Consider the following 15,421-nt stretch of genomic DNA (forward strand, 5'->3'; position numbering starts at 1 on the left):
TTAAAAAAGAGAATTATAATTGAGGCGGCGTAAACATACTTTCGCCTCATCCTCCCCCAACGTTTGCAATGGGTGGGGGAATTAGTGCTCGTGCCGCCGCTTTGTTTGTTTGCTAGCATAAAGCTAAAAAGTGTGCTGTGACCACGAAAGGTATCGAAACCCGATTTTTAGCGTGATAAGTCCACAGAAACGCTCCTCTGAACCACTGGGGGCCCGTCAATTTGATTTTACGATTTAGTTAACTTTTCGATTTATAGATTCTGCATTTCTGTAGTTTTCTATCGTCATACATTTATTTTAATTTATCTCTCTTTCTTTTTATGTGTGTGTATATGTATGTGTAATAGAGGGAGTTCCAAGCTTCTATCCAATTTATTCATAAGTTTTTATGAATGTTTCTCATGCGTTACACGTAAGCATTTGTTGAAAAAATACAGAATATTCCTCACATCTCTGTAATATTGCTAAGCTTGATTTTATCATTACATTGTTATTGAGTTGCTTTTAGTATGTAATTCAAGCTCTAGTTATTGTACACTTTCCAAGGTTGTAGTTATTTATTTATTTGTATAACGACTATTACAATCGTGACCATACTCACTCTCCAATTTAACTGAACAACTAAATTAGTATGTTGGCGGGAAAACTTACCCAACAAGAAGGAAGGTGTGATAAACGCGTCGTGCATTGATACACTCAAGAAAAGAGCTTAATCACAACTTACGAAATTCTTTTATGCGATTTAAGAAGTAGGGATAAGATACAAAACGTGATATTTTTATAAAATAAAAACATAAAATTAAAAATAATATTTTGGTTTATTTTGACAATTAAAATCTATTGTACATGTTGGGTAATGTATCTTAATTTTTCGTATTATCTGTGAAAGAAATTGACCTCCTTTCGAGTTTTGTAAGCCCCGTAGCGTGAATTTCTCACGTTGATCCACACCGGCGTTCTTTCTTTGAAAGTGTAAAATTGTGATTGGGAAATTCAGTTCAGGTCTGGAAATTATTTGTGTATTATATTTTGAAGATTAAATAATATTAAATTTCTAATATTTACATATTATATTAACTAGATAATTTAAGCGTTGAAATTAACAAGCTCAATAGCAAAAGTTTACTAAAATACTCTAACAGTCTTAAGTGTTATACATAATGTAACAATGTCTAGTCTAGTTTTGGCGGGTATTGTATTTTATTATACAGTAGGCCTAATAGAGGTTTTACATTTATTAAATAATTTAGGCTTAACTTCACTGATAATAACGCCAGCAAGGTAACTTGTAATAATACTAAACCTAAAATAATTTGATATGTAAACTTCAGATATAATAGTAAAAGGTAATGAAACCGATTAGTATAAGTTGTAAAATTACTAAACCAAAGTTCTGTTTTTTTGAAGTTTCTATACACTAATGTTTTGTTTTAAGTTTCAATCAATTTTGGTCACAGTGCTGAGCTTGACTTAAGTTACATAATCATTGATAATGGAAGTTTTGATTTACTTCAGTCCTAAAATATTATATGTCGGTTCCAAAAAGTTTTCTTTTGTTCGTAATATTTTTCACTTCAAAGTTCAAACACTCGCAATAATTCAGACACCCCCAGGCTGGTAATGGTAAAATGTCGCTTTGAGTTTGAAGAATAAGTGACATTGTGACAATGACATGTATTTTGTGCATGCTCTAATCCTTTCGATTAAGTTTTAACTCAAATATTGAATTGTTGAGCTCACATAGTTATGATTACAGTACACCTTGGACATAGATTTATAATTATAGATGATGTAAGAGTGCTGAGATTTAGGAACACTTTTTTGAAATTTAAAGCAATTACTGAAATGAAATACTGGCTTGAAACAATTTTAAGTTGAATTTGAGTATAAATCTTACGATTCAAAACAGTTTTAATCTTTTTTCTTTAATTCTATAAATATGCTTCCCATATATGACAAAGCAAAATAAACTGTTTAGTAGTGAAATATTTGTTAATCGAAGTGGCTATTGACACTGATATGAAAGTGGCCATTAAACCAAAATAACACTAATGAAATAGATAACAGTAAATTAAATTACAGTGCAGGCTGATTTGCACATAGTTTGCAAGCTCTTACAATTCTGCTCATGAGATACTTTCTTTTTAAGTTGATCTAGACTATTTTTAAATTTCAGGAAAGAAATCAATACTGTCACAAATGTGTATATGTTGATATTCTTCTCTGCTACTGCTACTAGTATCAGTTGGCTCATGATAATTAATGCAGTCATTTTGTGACAAATCACGTGAAATATTTGGGTTAGTCAGGCAAGCTAAATTAAACTGTTGATGTTGGTGCAAATAGCATTTCCGTAGCAGTGACTGTCACCAGTTGGTTGAAATAGTAAGTCACTGAATTTTATTGCCAGCCTAAAATAACAATTCTCATTAACTCTTTTACTTCAAGTGGGTGGATTTTTCCCAGTTTGTATCCCCCAAAGTAACCATAAAGCAGTTATACTGTAACTTTTTAAAATGTTCATGTATCTTCATGAAAATTAGCAAATTATCAATAAACATTACAAGGCTTTCCTACATAAAATATCAGATTTTGAAATTAAGTTTTATGATTTTGAAATTAATGATTTGCTTGTGCATTTTTTCTTTTTGAATGTTGACTATCGAACATGCAAAGTAATTTTGATTTTAAGATTAAAAATACTTTTATGCATGAGAAAATTGTCAAATGTCACATGCGAAATCTCTGTAACCTTCAGATATTTATGAAATGTTTTTTTAGTGTTATATTCACTATTGTATCACTGTATGGGTTTGGTCGATTTGATTGACCCTGTAACCACCATAAAAAGTTGGAAATAGATATAAATTACAATTTTTTCGTACTTGAATGATCACAAATTATAACATGAAACCACATGTCTGGTCTAAATGTCTGAAATCTCATAGCATTATACATATATATATATCATTTTTATTTTATTTGCCTTTCAGCAGTGTCTGACTAATATTACAGAAGTTGCAATGACTTGATGCATGTATCAAATTTTATAAAACATGCTTTTACAATACATTATATGCATGTATATATATATTATTACTATTTACAAAGAAGTTCTTAAACTTATTTTTCTTTAAAACATAGAACAGTCAATAAAGAAGTACAGAAAACAATAATCTCTTCTACTTATGAACTTTGTACTCGTTTGCTACTTACCGTGATTTGATAAGCCTTTTCAACTTTTGCATGTGGAGGATGTAAAACAAAATGATGTTTTTAAAGTTTTATATATATGCATTTTGAAAAACAAAAAAATCACAAATTACATATACCAATACCACAGAATTCCACTTTAATTTCTTTGATCATAAGTCCAAAGTCTTCTGATTCAATCTTGTAAACCTAAAATAAACAGAAATAATTCTTAGCCTTAGTTATCATTATTTTTATTTGTGTGTTTTGTAGCTTGTGATTTTCTGTTGCATAGTCATTGTAATTCTTTTCAGTGTGCATGTGTTAACTTTTTCTGAAGTGTTATTAGTTGCTGCTGCTTTTTTTGTTTTTGTAAACATGGTTTCAATTGACCAGTCTGCTTTACACCAAAGTTTAAAAAAAAGGATGTTTTTTTATTATTATTATTTAGAGAGTAAAGGTTGTTGTTTTTTTTAACTTTATTGCCAAAATGTCTTAAATCCTGCCAATATGCACTACAAATTCTGAAAAACAAATCTCTAAAGTCTAAAGCATACATACATACAGATAGTGTCTGAAAAAATCCATGGCACAATAATTTACTGTGGCAACAGGTAATTGACGTTTACATTGTATTCGTTTAGTAATGATCAGTTACTGGCAGAGGCCATAATCATATTGCTGTAGACTCAGTTGTGTAACTTCAGAAAAACTGAAAAAAAAAAGCTTTATGGTAATTAATAGATCAATAAAATAAAAACAATAACATGTTATATTTCTTTTTGACAGAGGTTTAGACCCCTCTTAACATTGAATAATACAGTTATTAATTATTGCAAAATGGAAGGAATGTAAATCCATGCCTAATTATACAACATTAAATAATCAGTTATTATTCATTTCTTAAAAAAAGTAGATGGAAGGGATGGGGAGGAGGTTTGGACTTTTTGGACTTCTACTCTAAATCTGTGCCTGCTTATACAACATTGAGTAACATAGTTATTCATTTGTGAAAAAATGTATGTATCCTTCCACTGGATCCATGCCCACATGTACAACATTAAAGAATACAGTTATTAATTTCTACCAATAATGAGTGGGGGACCTGGACTCCATAGCCCCTTCATCAAATCTGTGCTGCTCATACGTAATCAAATAAGAAGGTTACCAGTTATAAATTAGAAGTAAAGCACAACGTAAAAATTAGTAAATTTATACTACTTAATACTTAAATAGTGAGACAAAGGATGGTGGGTATTATCAGTCATTTGTCTTCCCTCTAATCAGCAGTTGAAGTTAGTGACAGTGGCAGATAACCTTAATAGTTTTGCAAGAACAAAGACAGGAAGAAACCAGTAAATAATTGAAAACCCTAATTCTGATTAGTTTATTATTTTGGGGATAATCTATTTAACCATAATTTTGATTATTTGTTTATTTTTGTGACATTAACCAGTTTATTGAACACTAGTTGATCTAATCACTACTCATAGGTAATCAGTTAAATCACCCAGCTCTATTTAGGACTGCCACAGCCTCCATCTAAGTACCACAGTTGCAGCAGCATACAGTGAAAAAAAAGAGTGATGCTTAAGTTAATGGAGATTGGCAACAAAGATGTATGTTTTAATAAATTAAATAACAATAAATGCCACATCATATGTTATTCAATGACTTCAACTCTTCCCTACATAATCAGACAAAATTATTTCCAAAAAATATTATAGTTTTTTCTTTAATAAACACAATCTCCAGACCAATATATATTTATCTGGTTGAGGCAGTAAATTCACAGTTGCACAACAGTCAATAAAGAATTAAGACGTATTTCTTTTTTATTAAAATATACTTAAACTTTGGTTAGTGTTACATAACTAAATTTGAACAAGTTAGTGGTTATCATACAATCATCTGTAAAAAAATAAACATCACAGCAATTAGAACGGAGGAGTTTCAGTGTAATTGACATAATAATACTCCATTAACTGAATAGACATTCTAGTTGTGGTCTAGTGATTATGATACATTTCACAGTATGTGAGTTGCTGAACTGAAACCTGTTAGAGAACTTGCTTACCCTTTTAGCCATGGGGAAATTATAATTGAAGATTAATCCCACTGTTTGTTAGTAAAGAGTAGTTCAAGAGTTGTAGATGATAACATTTGGTTGTCTTCTCTTTGTTTGGAATTTCAAAATTAGGGACAGTGATAGATAGCTTTAGCAGTTTTGTCCTAAACAAACCATCAAACTTTCTAGTTTATTTATTCATTCCGTAATGGTTTTCAAAATTTGTAAGATAGTTTTAGTTATCAAGTTTTCTTTTATAAAATTAATTGACATTATTCAAATGGTGGTTTGAATTTAATTTAGGCTAAGTTTTTGTTTGCTTAGTAAGTAAAATGAATTATTATTCATTTCTTGTGTTTGGTTACAAATCTGTGTAGTTATAGATACAACACTTAAAATTCCATCACTGATGTAAACATACTTATGAACATATAAAACAATATTGGATTTTCTGGAAAAGTGTACACAGTATTGTTACAACAGCCAACTGATAAAGGAATGAATCTTAAGATTTTTTCTAAACGTTTAATATTGCACAAGCTTAACGTATAGCTTTAGATATATCTCATATCCAGTATACCACTGTATATGTGTGTGGTGTTCAGGTGTTAGGCATTAAGCACTGTAAGGGATGCATTACTGTTTGCATTTGGCATGTTAACATAGATATTATGAAATCTGTTGATCAGTCTCAAATGAAAAATTTTTGTTGTGTAAAATAACAAAAAAATGTAGAATTAAACACAGACTTTTCTCTATGTTCAGATACTTTTATTTGTGAGCTTTTTCTGGTAATAGCGCCAAAAGCTTGTAAATAAAAGTATTTTAACATGGAGAAAAGTCTGTGTATAATTCTACTTACTAATTTACCTACATTATGAGTCTTAAACAACAATTTCAAAAAAAGTTGTTCAATTTTATTTATAATCTGAAAAGTTATTTTGGTACATTATATAAGAAAAACTGTGTTACGGTTGGAAATGCAGAGTTAGGAGGCATGTGTTTAAAAGGAATTTTTAAAGGTTAATATAACCATTGATCTTACACTTGTATAGTGACATACTTAGTATCTTTACAATGGAATTTTCCATGTGTGATTTTTATGGGTGGTAATGACAGTGTAGAAAGAACTATTGAGAGACTGATGAAATTTGAGTTAATGTACATTTGCAAAACATATTGCAAATAAGGCATGCAGTGTCTGAAAATATCCAATGTTTAACCACTATCTTGTATATGGTGTTTTGAATTAAATCAGTTAGAACAACCTAGGCATACTTTGTGTTTAATGCAAAAGCTCTTGAACACAACCTTATGATATAAAATTTAAATGATTGTTTGAAAGTTTTATTTTTTACAGTTACACTAATTTTTGTAAGCACATTAGACAGAATACTGTTCCACTTTTTTTACTTGAACAAACAACTATAAAAGCAGAAAAGTTTTCTGTTTTTTGATTTGAATACTTGTACCTAGGTGGTAAGTATGCCTGTCCAAAAAGTTTTTTTTTTACTGTAATAGAAAAACAATAAATGAGTTGGGAATAATTCTTTTTTGATTAGTATCTGAAAAAACTGGAGTAATCAAAAGTTACAGAAATGTGTCAATCAGTGTAAATTAACTGCCCTTTCCAGGCAAAGAAAATTTGATTATGACTGACAGAAAGTATTTGTTTCTTGAATGACCTTAAGTGTTTGTATGTATTTGGTACATGATTCAGCAAGTTTAACAGTAATGGCATAAATATAGCCATTTAAACTTTTTTTATAGCTAACAATTAATAGAAATAGAGAAGTCTTAATATTTAACAAATGATCTGTAGGTGAATGTAATTGTACCTCAATTCTGTGGTGGTTGTGTATGTAAATCTTAAACACAGTGTAACAAACTTTTTCATAATCTATTTGTATTTGTTATTCCTTCTTTATATTCTTTTATTCTCATCAAAACTGGTGTTTTAAAAAATTATTATAATTTTATAGGTTATTAAAAGTTTAAAAATGCCTATACTGCTTGATGAATTTTAAACTCGTCACATATTGTGTTTTTATTTACTTTGTGTTCTAAAAAAACTAAGTATTAAAGGTTTGATAGAAAGCTGTATTAATCAAAATTAGGGTAGTTGGATGAAGAGCACATTTAATGCTGTGAAAGCACTACTTATTGAAATAAGAATTAAATCTTGAGCTTTTGCTTTTTTATTTTATTATATGCACTTTCAGAGTAAGTTAATTCTTTTTTTTCTTTGTGTGTGTAGAATGGCAGAAGGAGACACAGCAACAACAAATGATCAAGACATGACAGAAGATAAAAAAGAAGAGGTTGAACCTATGGAACATTCAGGGGAAGGTACTGATGAAAATGAATACGAATTTAAAGGAGAACACACAGAAGACTATCAAAAACTTCTAGATTATGGACTGAATGAAGGGTTTCCAACAAATTAGATGAAATATTTATATCTGGTAAGTTTTCAGTTAGTACTAAATATATTATGTATTCTTTAAGCAGTTATAACAGTAGTAAAAAATCACACCTAGTGTCATTAATACTGGACATTTATTTAAACACTACAGATCTGTTTTTAAAAGGTGTATTACATCAGTGGTTTGAGATTTGATACTGTATTGGCATTTAATAAATGGATAAATGCTAGTATGAGCTGTATTTGTAGAAATCTTCAAAAGTGACAATTAGGATTGACATAATAAATTTTCTGACACAAAGTTTTCAGCTAATTTTTGTTTTGTGAGGGGGGATGGCAAATTTTCTTTCAAATCAGGAAAATGGTCAGAATGTACATACTGTTTTTGGTTTTTTGCCCACCATTCCCAGTGTCCATAAAAATGCATAAAGTAAATGTTAGATATAAGTTGTAATTTTGTGTACCATTTTAAGAACAGTCTATTTGACCACAAAAAGGTAATTTCTTCTTGGGTGCTAGCAGCAGTAGTGTACATCTCTCTTTTTCTCTCTCTCTCTCTCTCTCTTTTCTTTCTTTCTTTTTTTCTTTTTTTTTCACACACACACATACACAAATTAGACTTATTCATCCACTGGTAAGTGTTTTGATAAATGTTCTTCATATATGTCAGTGAAAAGAAAATATGCTTTTTTGTGAGTAGTGAAACCTGAGTCGACGTGGATTTTGACAGTCATTTTCCTCCACCTGCTTTTGCCATGTCTTCCTTTGCCCCTACTGTGGAATCAGTTAGGCTTAGTACATCTTTTTTTTTAGACATGATTTTTCAGGTATGTTCTGTTTTATCCATTTCCCCAATTTCATATAATACCCTTTCCTGGATATTAGTGTTCATACTGAGCATTTTGTTTCTTAGATGGTTGAGGGTACCAGTATGCTTTACCCTCCATGGGCTTTGGATCAGTTTGCCTTGGCCTACCTTCAAGCTGATTGTTTGTTTCTTGATTCTCAACAGTTAGAATAAATTTTGCCTGTGTGAGGGGTGGACCTTTATCATCCTGTTTTATCCCACCCCAATTTTCCCACATTTGTTGACTCTCCAAATGTACTTGACTATCATCCACCTCCTTTTAGAGGTGATACACAGAGATCCTGAGGGATTTTTTGGGGGATAGCCTCTCCCTGATTATCTCCATGTTTGCATGTTTCTCTTCTTCAGCTTTATCCTTACATGGTTTCTCTGTTGTTGACCTCTCCTTGGTAGGGACGGTATGCTTTTAGTAATATTGCTGAAACTTTGGTGTCCTGTGTGGAGCCAGTGCACCAACAAAGTACTCTTTCTTCTTTGGTAGATTATTTGTCTCATTGAAAGCCTAGACATGCCCCTATTACTGTATCCCATCCAGTTCCTGCCTAGCCCTTACCTGTTTCTACCTCCAAGGGTTCCTCATCTCATTATGTTATTTGACGTAGTTGAACATGACGTCAACAATACCAGTGACTACATGATACGTACCTTTTCAGTAGGGGCTTGCTTGACTGATTTTTGCCACAGATCTGGGTTATTCAGGTATTATTCGAGGGACTTGTCATCCACTTCCTTCCCCTCTGTTGTATCAGGTACCCATTTCCTTTCTATTGGCCTGGGATCCTACCACCAGTCAATGTCTGTCAGAGGTGGTACAAGATCTTCTCTCCCAACAGACCATTGAACTTCTCCAGGCTGTTCGTGGTACCCAAGAAAACTAAGAACTGGCACCTGGTGTTCGATTTGTTCCACCTCAATCCATTTTTGGTTCTTCCCCGATTTACCGTGGAGTATTTCTCACCCTCAGGCGGGCTTTTTCTCTGGGTTTGGGGACGACCAGGGTAGATGTCACAAATGCTTACCTGCATGTCCTGATATCTCACCAGTCGAGGTGTTATCATCAGTTTGTTCATCACATGTTAGTTTATCAATTTTACTCTTCCTTTTGGTCTTGCTTTGGCCCTGTATGTCTTGTGTTGAGTGGTCAAGGCTTTTGCCCAATTTTTGCATGCTCAGGGGTTGCATTTACATCATTATGTGGACAACTGGCTTTTGTTAGCTCATTCCAAACAGGAGTGTGCCCATCACACTCATCTACTGCTGCTAGAGGTAGCTCATGTGAGTTGGTTAATCAAATTGGAGAAGTCATTCCTTATACCTACCTAATATCTTGTCTGGCCCAACCTTCTCCTGTTCGACTTTGTCCGATGGAGCTTTTGGTTTTATCGCTTTTGGGTATGTGGTCTTCCATGGAAGCCCTTATCCCCTTGGGTTAAGCTCATATGAGGTCTCTTCAGTGGGCTCTGCATGACCAATGGATTCTTGTGTGGGATTCATAAGGGGCTCCTATTTACCTTCTCCTTCTATTGTAGGCTATCTGCATTGGTGATTGGACAAGGCTCTCACATCAGCGGGTGTTCTGGTTCCTTGTCCAGATTTGCATATCTTCACAGATGCTTCCCTTCAGGGCTGGGGGTTGGAAGTTTCAGGTCGATGGCCTTCGGTAGAAAGATCTTACCATATCAACATCCTAGAGCTTCTGGCTGTATGTATGCTTTGGACCATTTCCTTCATCTTGTCAGGAACTGTCTGGTCCTGATCCATTCTGACAATTCTACAGTGGTGGCTTATATCAATCACCAAGGTGGTACCCTTTTTCTCATACCTTTTGTGGTTGAACCTTGGCTTTCCTCTTTTGGGCCTACATGCTTGGTATTCATATCCTTGTGTGCCATGTTCTGGGTGAATTCAATCTTTCCCTTCCCAACAAAACTTACCTGACAGAGTGGTCTCTCAGTCCTCTTGTTTTCCATTGGCTATGTCTTCAGTGGGGTACTCCTCACCTGGATTCGTTTGCCACATCACTCAATTCCAAGTTACCGTTGTTTTGGTCTCTGGTTCCTCTTCCTCTGGCTGTCGATGCATTCAGTCAAGATTGAACCAACAAATACCTGTATTTTTATCCTCCCATCCATCTTCTTCACAGAGTGATTTCGATTATCCATGCTACTCCGTGTAAAGTCGTTCTGATTGCTCCTTAGCGGCCAACACAACCATGGTTTCCGCAGCTGCTGCAGCCTCAATCTGCTCCTCTGTTACCTCTTACTCCATTCCTTCTATGTCAACCCGAGTTGCTAATGTTTCATCCGGTCTTTCTTATCCTCCGTCTCCATGCCTGTTTTTAATCCAGTCCCTGGTAAGGAAATCTGGTTTGACCCAACGGGTTCCCTTTTTTTTTTTTAGCTTGTTCCATTTGCCATTCATCTAGAGATTTTTATCAGTGTAAGAGGAACATTTTCCGATGTTGGTCTTTGGGTTTGGGGTTTTCCCCCCAATCGAACCAATGTTCCTCATATTACGGATTTCTTCATTTGGCTGTTTGATAAGGACTCTTCTGTTTCCTCAGTTGCAGATTATCAAGCTGCTTTCTCACACACTTTTTATTTTTCTAGGTAGCATAAAGTTTTTACCTCTCTTACCCTTTCCATATTGTTGTGTTCCTTCTGGATTAGTTGTCCACCTCGGTGTGAAGATTGGGATATTAATGTGTTTCTTCAATGTCTCACTTTGCCTCTGTTTGTACCTCTCTCCTCATGCTCAATTTTTCATTTATCCCTTAAGACTTATTTCCCTCTCCTATTAACCTGTGGTTATCATTGGTCGGTATTTCACGTACTCTATATCATTCCACACATATTCTTCTTTATCTGGATTGATCTTTACTTCCCAAAACTTTGGTGGCTCAGGAGGATAAATCCTCCTCCTTGCCAATTGAACTACCTTCCATTTCCCACCTTTATCCTTGGTCAGATTTGGAGAGGCTACTATGTCCTGTTTGTGCTCTGCATTGTTATGTTGCCTGCACGGCTTCCTCCCATGGTGCCCGTTCCTGCCTATTCATTCCTTGGTAGACATCCTCTGTCGTGACCTTTCTCTTTCCACCCTAACCAGGTGGGTTCGACTTTTAATTTGATTAGCTTCTTCCTTGTCTTGTTCTTCCCGGAATTTGTTCTAGGTGTCTTCTCGTCAGATCAGGCACCTTTCCCTACCATCTCATCTCCACCGTACCCTGGAGGAAATTCTTCATATATGTTTATATCTCACTATCTGCATCGAATTGCTGTGTCTTCATCTTCAGGTTATCGTCTTCCACCTGTAGCCATTCTTCAGACTTCAATGAGACTGACTAGGTATGTTGTGTATTTTATATATATATATATACACATATATATATCTTTTTCAGGGCTTTTCCCTTTTTTTTTATTGTTGTCTGGGTCCCGCTCTTTAGCGAGTGGTGCCTGACAAGGTATGCTTCCAATAGTCAAATCTGCATATTTCTAATTTCCATAGCCACTAATTTCCAATGCTCACTGTTGAGATAAGGTGTTCTACAAGATTGGTTATATTTGCTTCATTAATATGCCTGTTCTGGACCTTACTAACCCATGGACTTCATGGGTAAAGCAGAAGATAGCTGCCCATCTCTGCCATGCCTTCAATTGAATAAATCAGGTATGGTCTGCTTTTCAAAATAAGGTTTTCATGGTCACCTGTTGCACAGTCTCTGGTGTTAATGTTCCTCCGGACTCCTCACTGCATTTTTCTCCCCTTCATTTTTTTCTTCCAGTGAGGTATGGGAGTCCTTACCACTGTCAGATTCCAAGCTGCTGGGGTGATAGACCATGGAGGAATCCTCCTGAATGGGATATTGATATGTGATACAAATAATGTTACAACCATTTAGTTGAGAATAGAGCGGTGATGTTCTGCTGGTGTAGATGACGAGATATCCTCCAATCTGATGCTATGTCTCTGTACAGGTTTATCCAAGGGGATGTTGTATCTTTGGAGTGAGCAGTCAAAATACAGCTCACCTCTTCAATTGGGATACCTCATCCTACTCCAAAAGAATGTTGGTTATTAGTGGCTGGATTTTGAATTCAAAGCTGAACCAATCAACATTAGTCCTCACATATGTCTTATAGATGTTTTTATGGGTCACGGTGGTTGGACATGTAGATTAATACGGGGGGAGGTTTTTATTAGATGGTTTTGAGTTTGTTAGTTTCTATTACCAAGACATCTTTTTTATGCTGATTGTCCAATTGTCAGATTCCCAGTTCAGTCAAACAATTTATCACATTGCTGTCGTATATTTCATATACAGAGCAATGGGTTCAAATTCCCTATGTTCTGCTGAACTTGAGGTGAAAATGGTATGATCCTCTTTCCACCCTTACATGGATGTCAGTTCCTGGTGGCTGGGTTTTGGATTGTTGTTGACTTGTTGGTGGTATGATACTTTTATGAATATTCCCATATGGAGGTCAGTTACAGGTGGCTGGATTTTGGTTTGTAGTTGACTTACTGACAATATTATCCTCATCCTACCCCTGAGTGGATGTCAGTTCTCAGCAGCTGGGTTTTGGATGCAGTTGACTTGCCATGTACAGTCCGTTGCACCCTAGCCATTCTACACCTAAGAGCACATCCTTTTAATTCCACCCACATTCCTATAATCTATTAAATTGAGTTTTGTTATATAGCGGTTTGGATGTACGCCTCTTTTTTTTCTGCCCATGTCTGTAACACCTAATTCCATACTGGGCGAAGTTAGTACCTGGTACAGATGTGGTGCGGTGACCCACATATGACCCTCTGCTGTGCAGATCTACTCTTTTAGGGTGTTCTTCTGGCAATTTTTAGGAATGCTTATTTGTTTTTCCCTCCCACTGCCTCTTCTAGCTATTTATGTGAGAGGAGGTAATGTACCATATAGGAAGTTATAATTTTCCTATACTGAAAATAGATTTCCAATTTATTGCATCCTTCAATTTTTTCACACTTTGGAGTCATAGTCTGTTTTGAGGCCCTAATGCATGTAAATATGTTTCGTAATAGATTCAGTAGTGTCTAATTATTGCATCAGCTGTTCTTGGCTATAAATAGAGGTTCTTACTGAGATCAGTTTAGAAGCCTATCTGCTACAATGTGTGTGTAATGCTGCCATGCCCAAGGGTTGTTAGTTAACTCCATGGAAAAAGCAGTCATTGTTTCTTTGAGCAAAGATGGACTTTTGAAAAGACATAATACTAGAAGAATTAAATTTAACCAGTCTACTATGGTTCACATAGTGCAGAAATAGTGAGATACTATGGGGATGCAGCTGTGGCCATGGTGTGGGATGCCTGCATTTTGTGAAAGGCACTGTTACTGCTGACAAGCACGAATTTTTCGGGTCCTGGTTAAAACTAACAACTCGGTATCACTTTGCTGGAGCTGGCCAGTCCACATTCCAGGATGACTCTGCTACATGCCACAGGACAAGAAAGGTTGATAATATTCATGCCTTCTATGCAGTAATAGAATAAAATAAAGAAGTTTCACTCCACATGTATTTAAAAGACATTTTAGATTTATTGCTACAGATGAAGGACTATTTTCGAAGAGGAGAGAATCAAGACATGCTGGCCAGGCAACAACCTTGGTCTTCACCCTATGGAAAACTACTGGAAGGTAATGGGCAATAAAGCTCAAGAGAAAAAAACCAAGAAGTACCTTGAAACAGCAGGAAGCCCTAATCCATGTGTGGCATCATGAACTCACTTCTGCTTACATTCAGTCCCTTCTGCACTCTATGCCACGGCAGTTATCAAGGCCAGAGGGGGGACAACCAAATAATAAAAAAGAAATAGACTCTTTGACCACTTTTTGTCAATTACTTTAGTGGTATTTTCTTTAAATATAGGTTTTCTGACTCAGAGAACATTTGCATGTTTGCAAAGTATTTGTTCATCATCTGCTGTAATACATTGGTCACGGTGTGTTAACTCTTCCTAACACGGGGTTGATCGATTTGACCAAGTCACGTGACCTTTTGTACTCGTTTAAAGTTGGTATAAATTTAATACTTATAACTATATATATTGGGTATATCTTCACGAAATTTGACAGTCTTTCACATACAAAAAGTGAAGTATTTCTAATAAAATAAAGTTTTACCCATGAATATATTGAGTATTTGTTTTCAATAGACCGTGTGAAAAGTAATTTTCATGTTAAAATTAAAAAATACTTTTTGTCTCAAAAATCTCAAATTTCCTTTGTATAGTCCCTAAAACCTCCTCAGTGCATTTTAAACGTTTTTTTTTCCACTAAATCCTTATAGTTTTTATGTTGTTTTCTCTACCCTGTCTCAAAATGAGATTGGTCAATTCGACTAACCTCGTAACCACCAATAAGATTGAAAGAAACCTAAATTACCCTTCTATCCTTTCTAGAATGACTTCAAATTGTAACCTGAAACTACATTCGTTTATCCTAAGTAGCTCTTAGTTTTTAACGTCATACATCTATTTATAATTAAATTTTATTGTTTTTTTGCCCTTTGAACAATGTCTAACTGCAATCTGCACCATTATAAATTGTAAATCACTCGGGAAACGCGCAGCTCACATTACACTATCGAATTACATCACCCACGAGCTGCTCACGTGCATGCTACATGAACAATTTTAATTATATTATTATTACTTGTTTTACTTATTTTAGTTACTTTTATAATAATAAATAGAGAATAAATATGAAAAACAAGAAATAAAGTACTTACCCAATCTTATTTTTTCTTGCCCTTGATTGTTGATGAGAGTTAACCCTGATTTTTTTTTAGTGATTATTGTAAAGCACTTAACAATTTTTATTTAATTAAATA

At 34.5% G+C, this 15,421-nt stretch overlaps 1 protein-coding gene across 1 annotated transcript in view; it reads left to right on the forward strand.

Annotated features, from left to right (window-relative positions):
- The first annotated feature begins 903 nt into the window (after window positions 1-903).
- Window positions 904-15,421, forward strand: part of LOC106462273 (heterogeneous nuclear ribonucleoprotein R-like) — a 68,271-nt gene continuing 53,753 nt past the window's right edge. The window contains 3 exon segments of the mRNA XM_013922173.2: window positions 904-1,002; window positions 7,518-7,687; window positions 7,690-7,725. Coding sequence (XP_013777627.1) covers window positions 7,519-7,687; window positions 7,690-7,725 — 205 coding nt within the window. The 5' untranslated portion in view covers window positions 904-1,002; window position 7,518.

The sequence above is a fragment of the Limulus polyphemus genome, unplaced genomic scaffold (assembly GCF_000517525.1).
Source record: "Limulus polyphemus unplaced genomic scaffold, Limulus_polyphemus-2.1.2 Scaffold1130, whole genome shotgun sequence".
NCBI classification, from domain to species: Eukaryota; Metazoa; Arthropoda; class Merostomata; order Xiphosura; family Limulidae; genus Limulus; species Limulus polyphemus.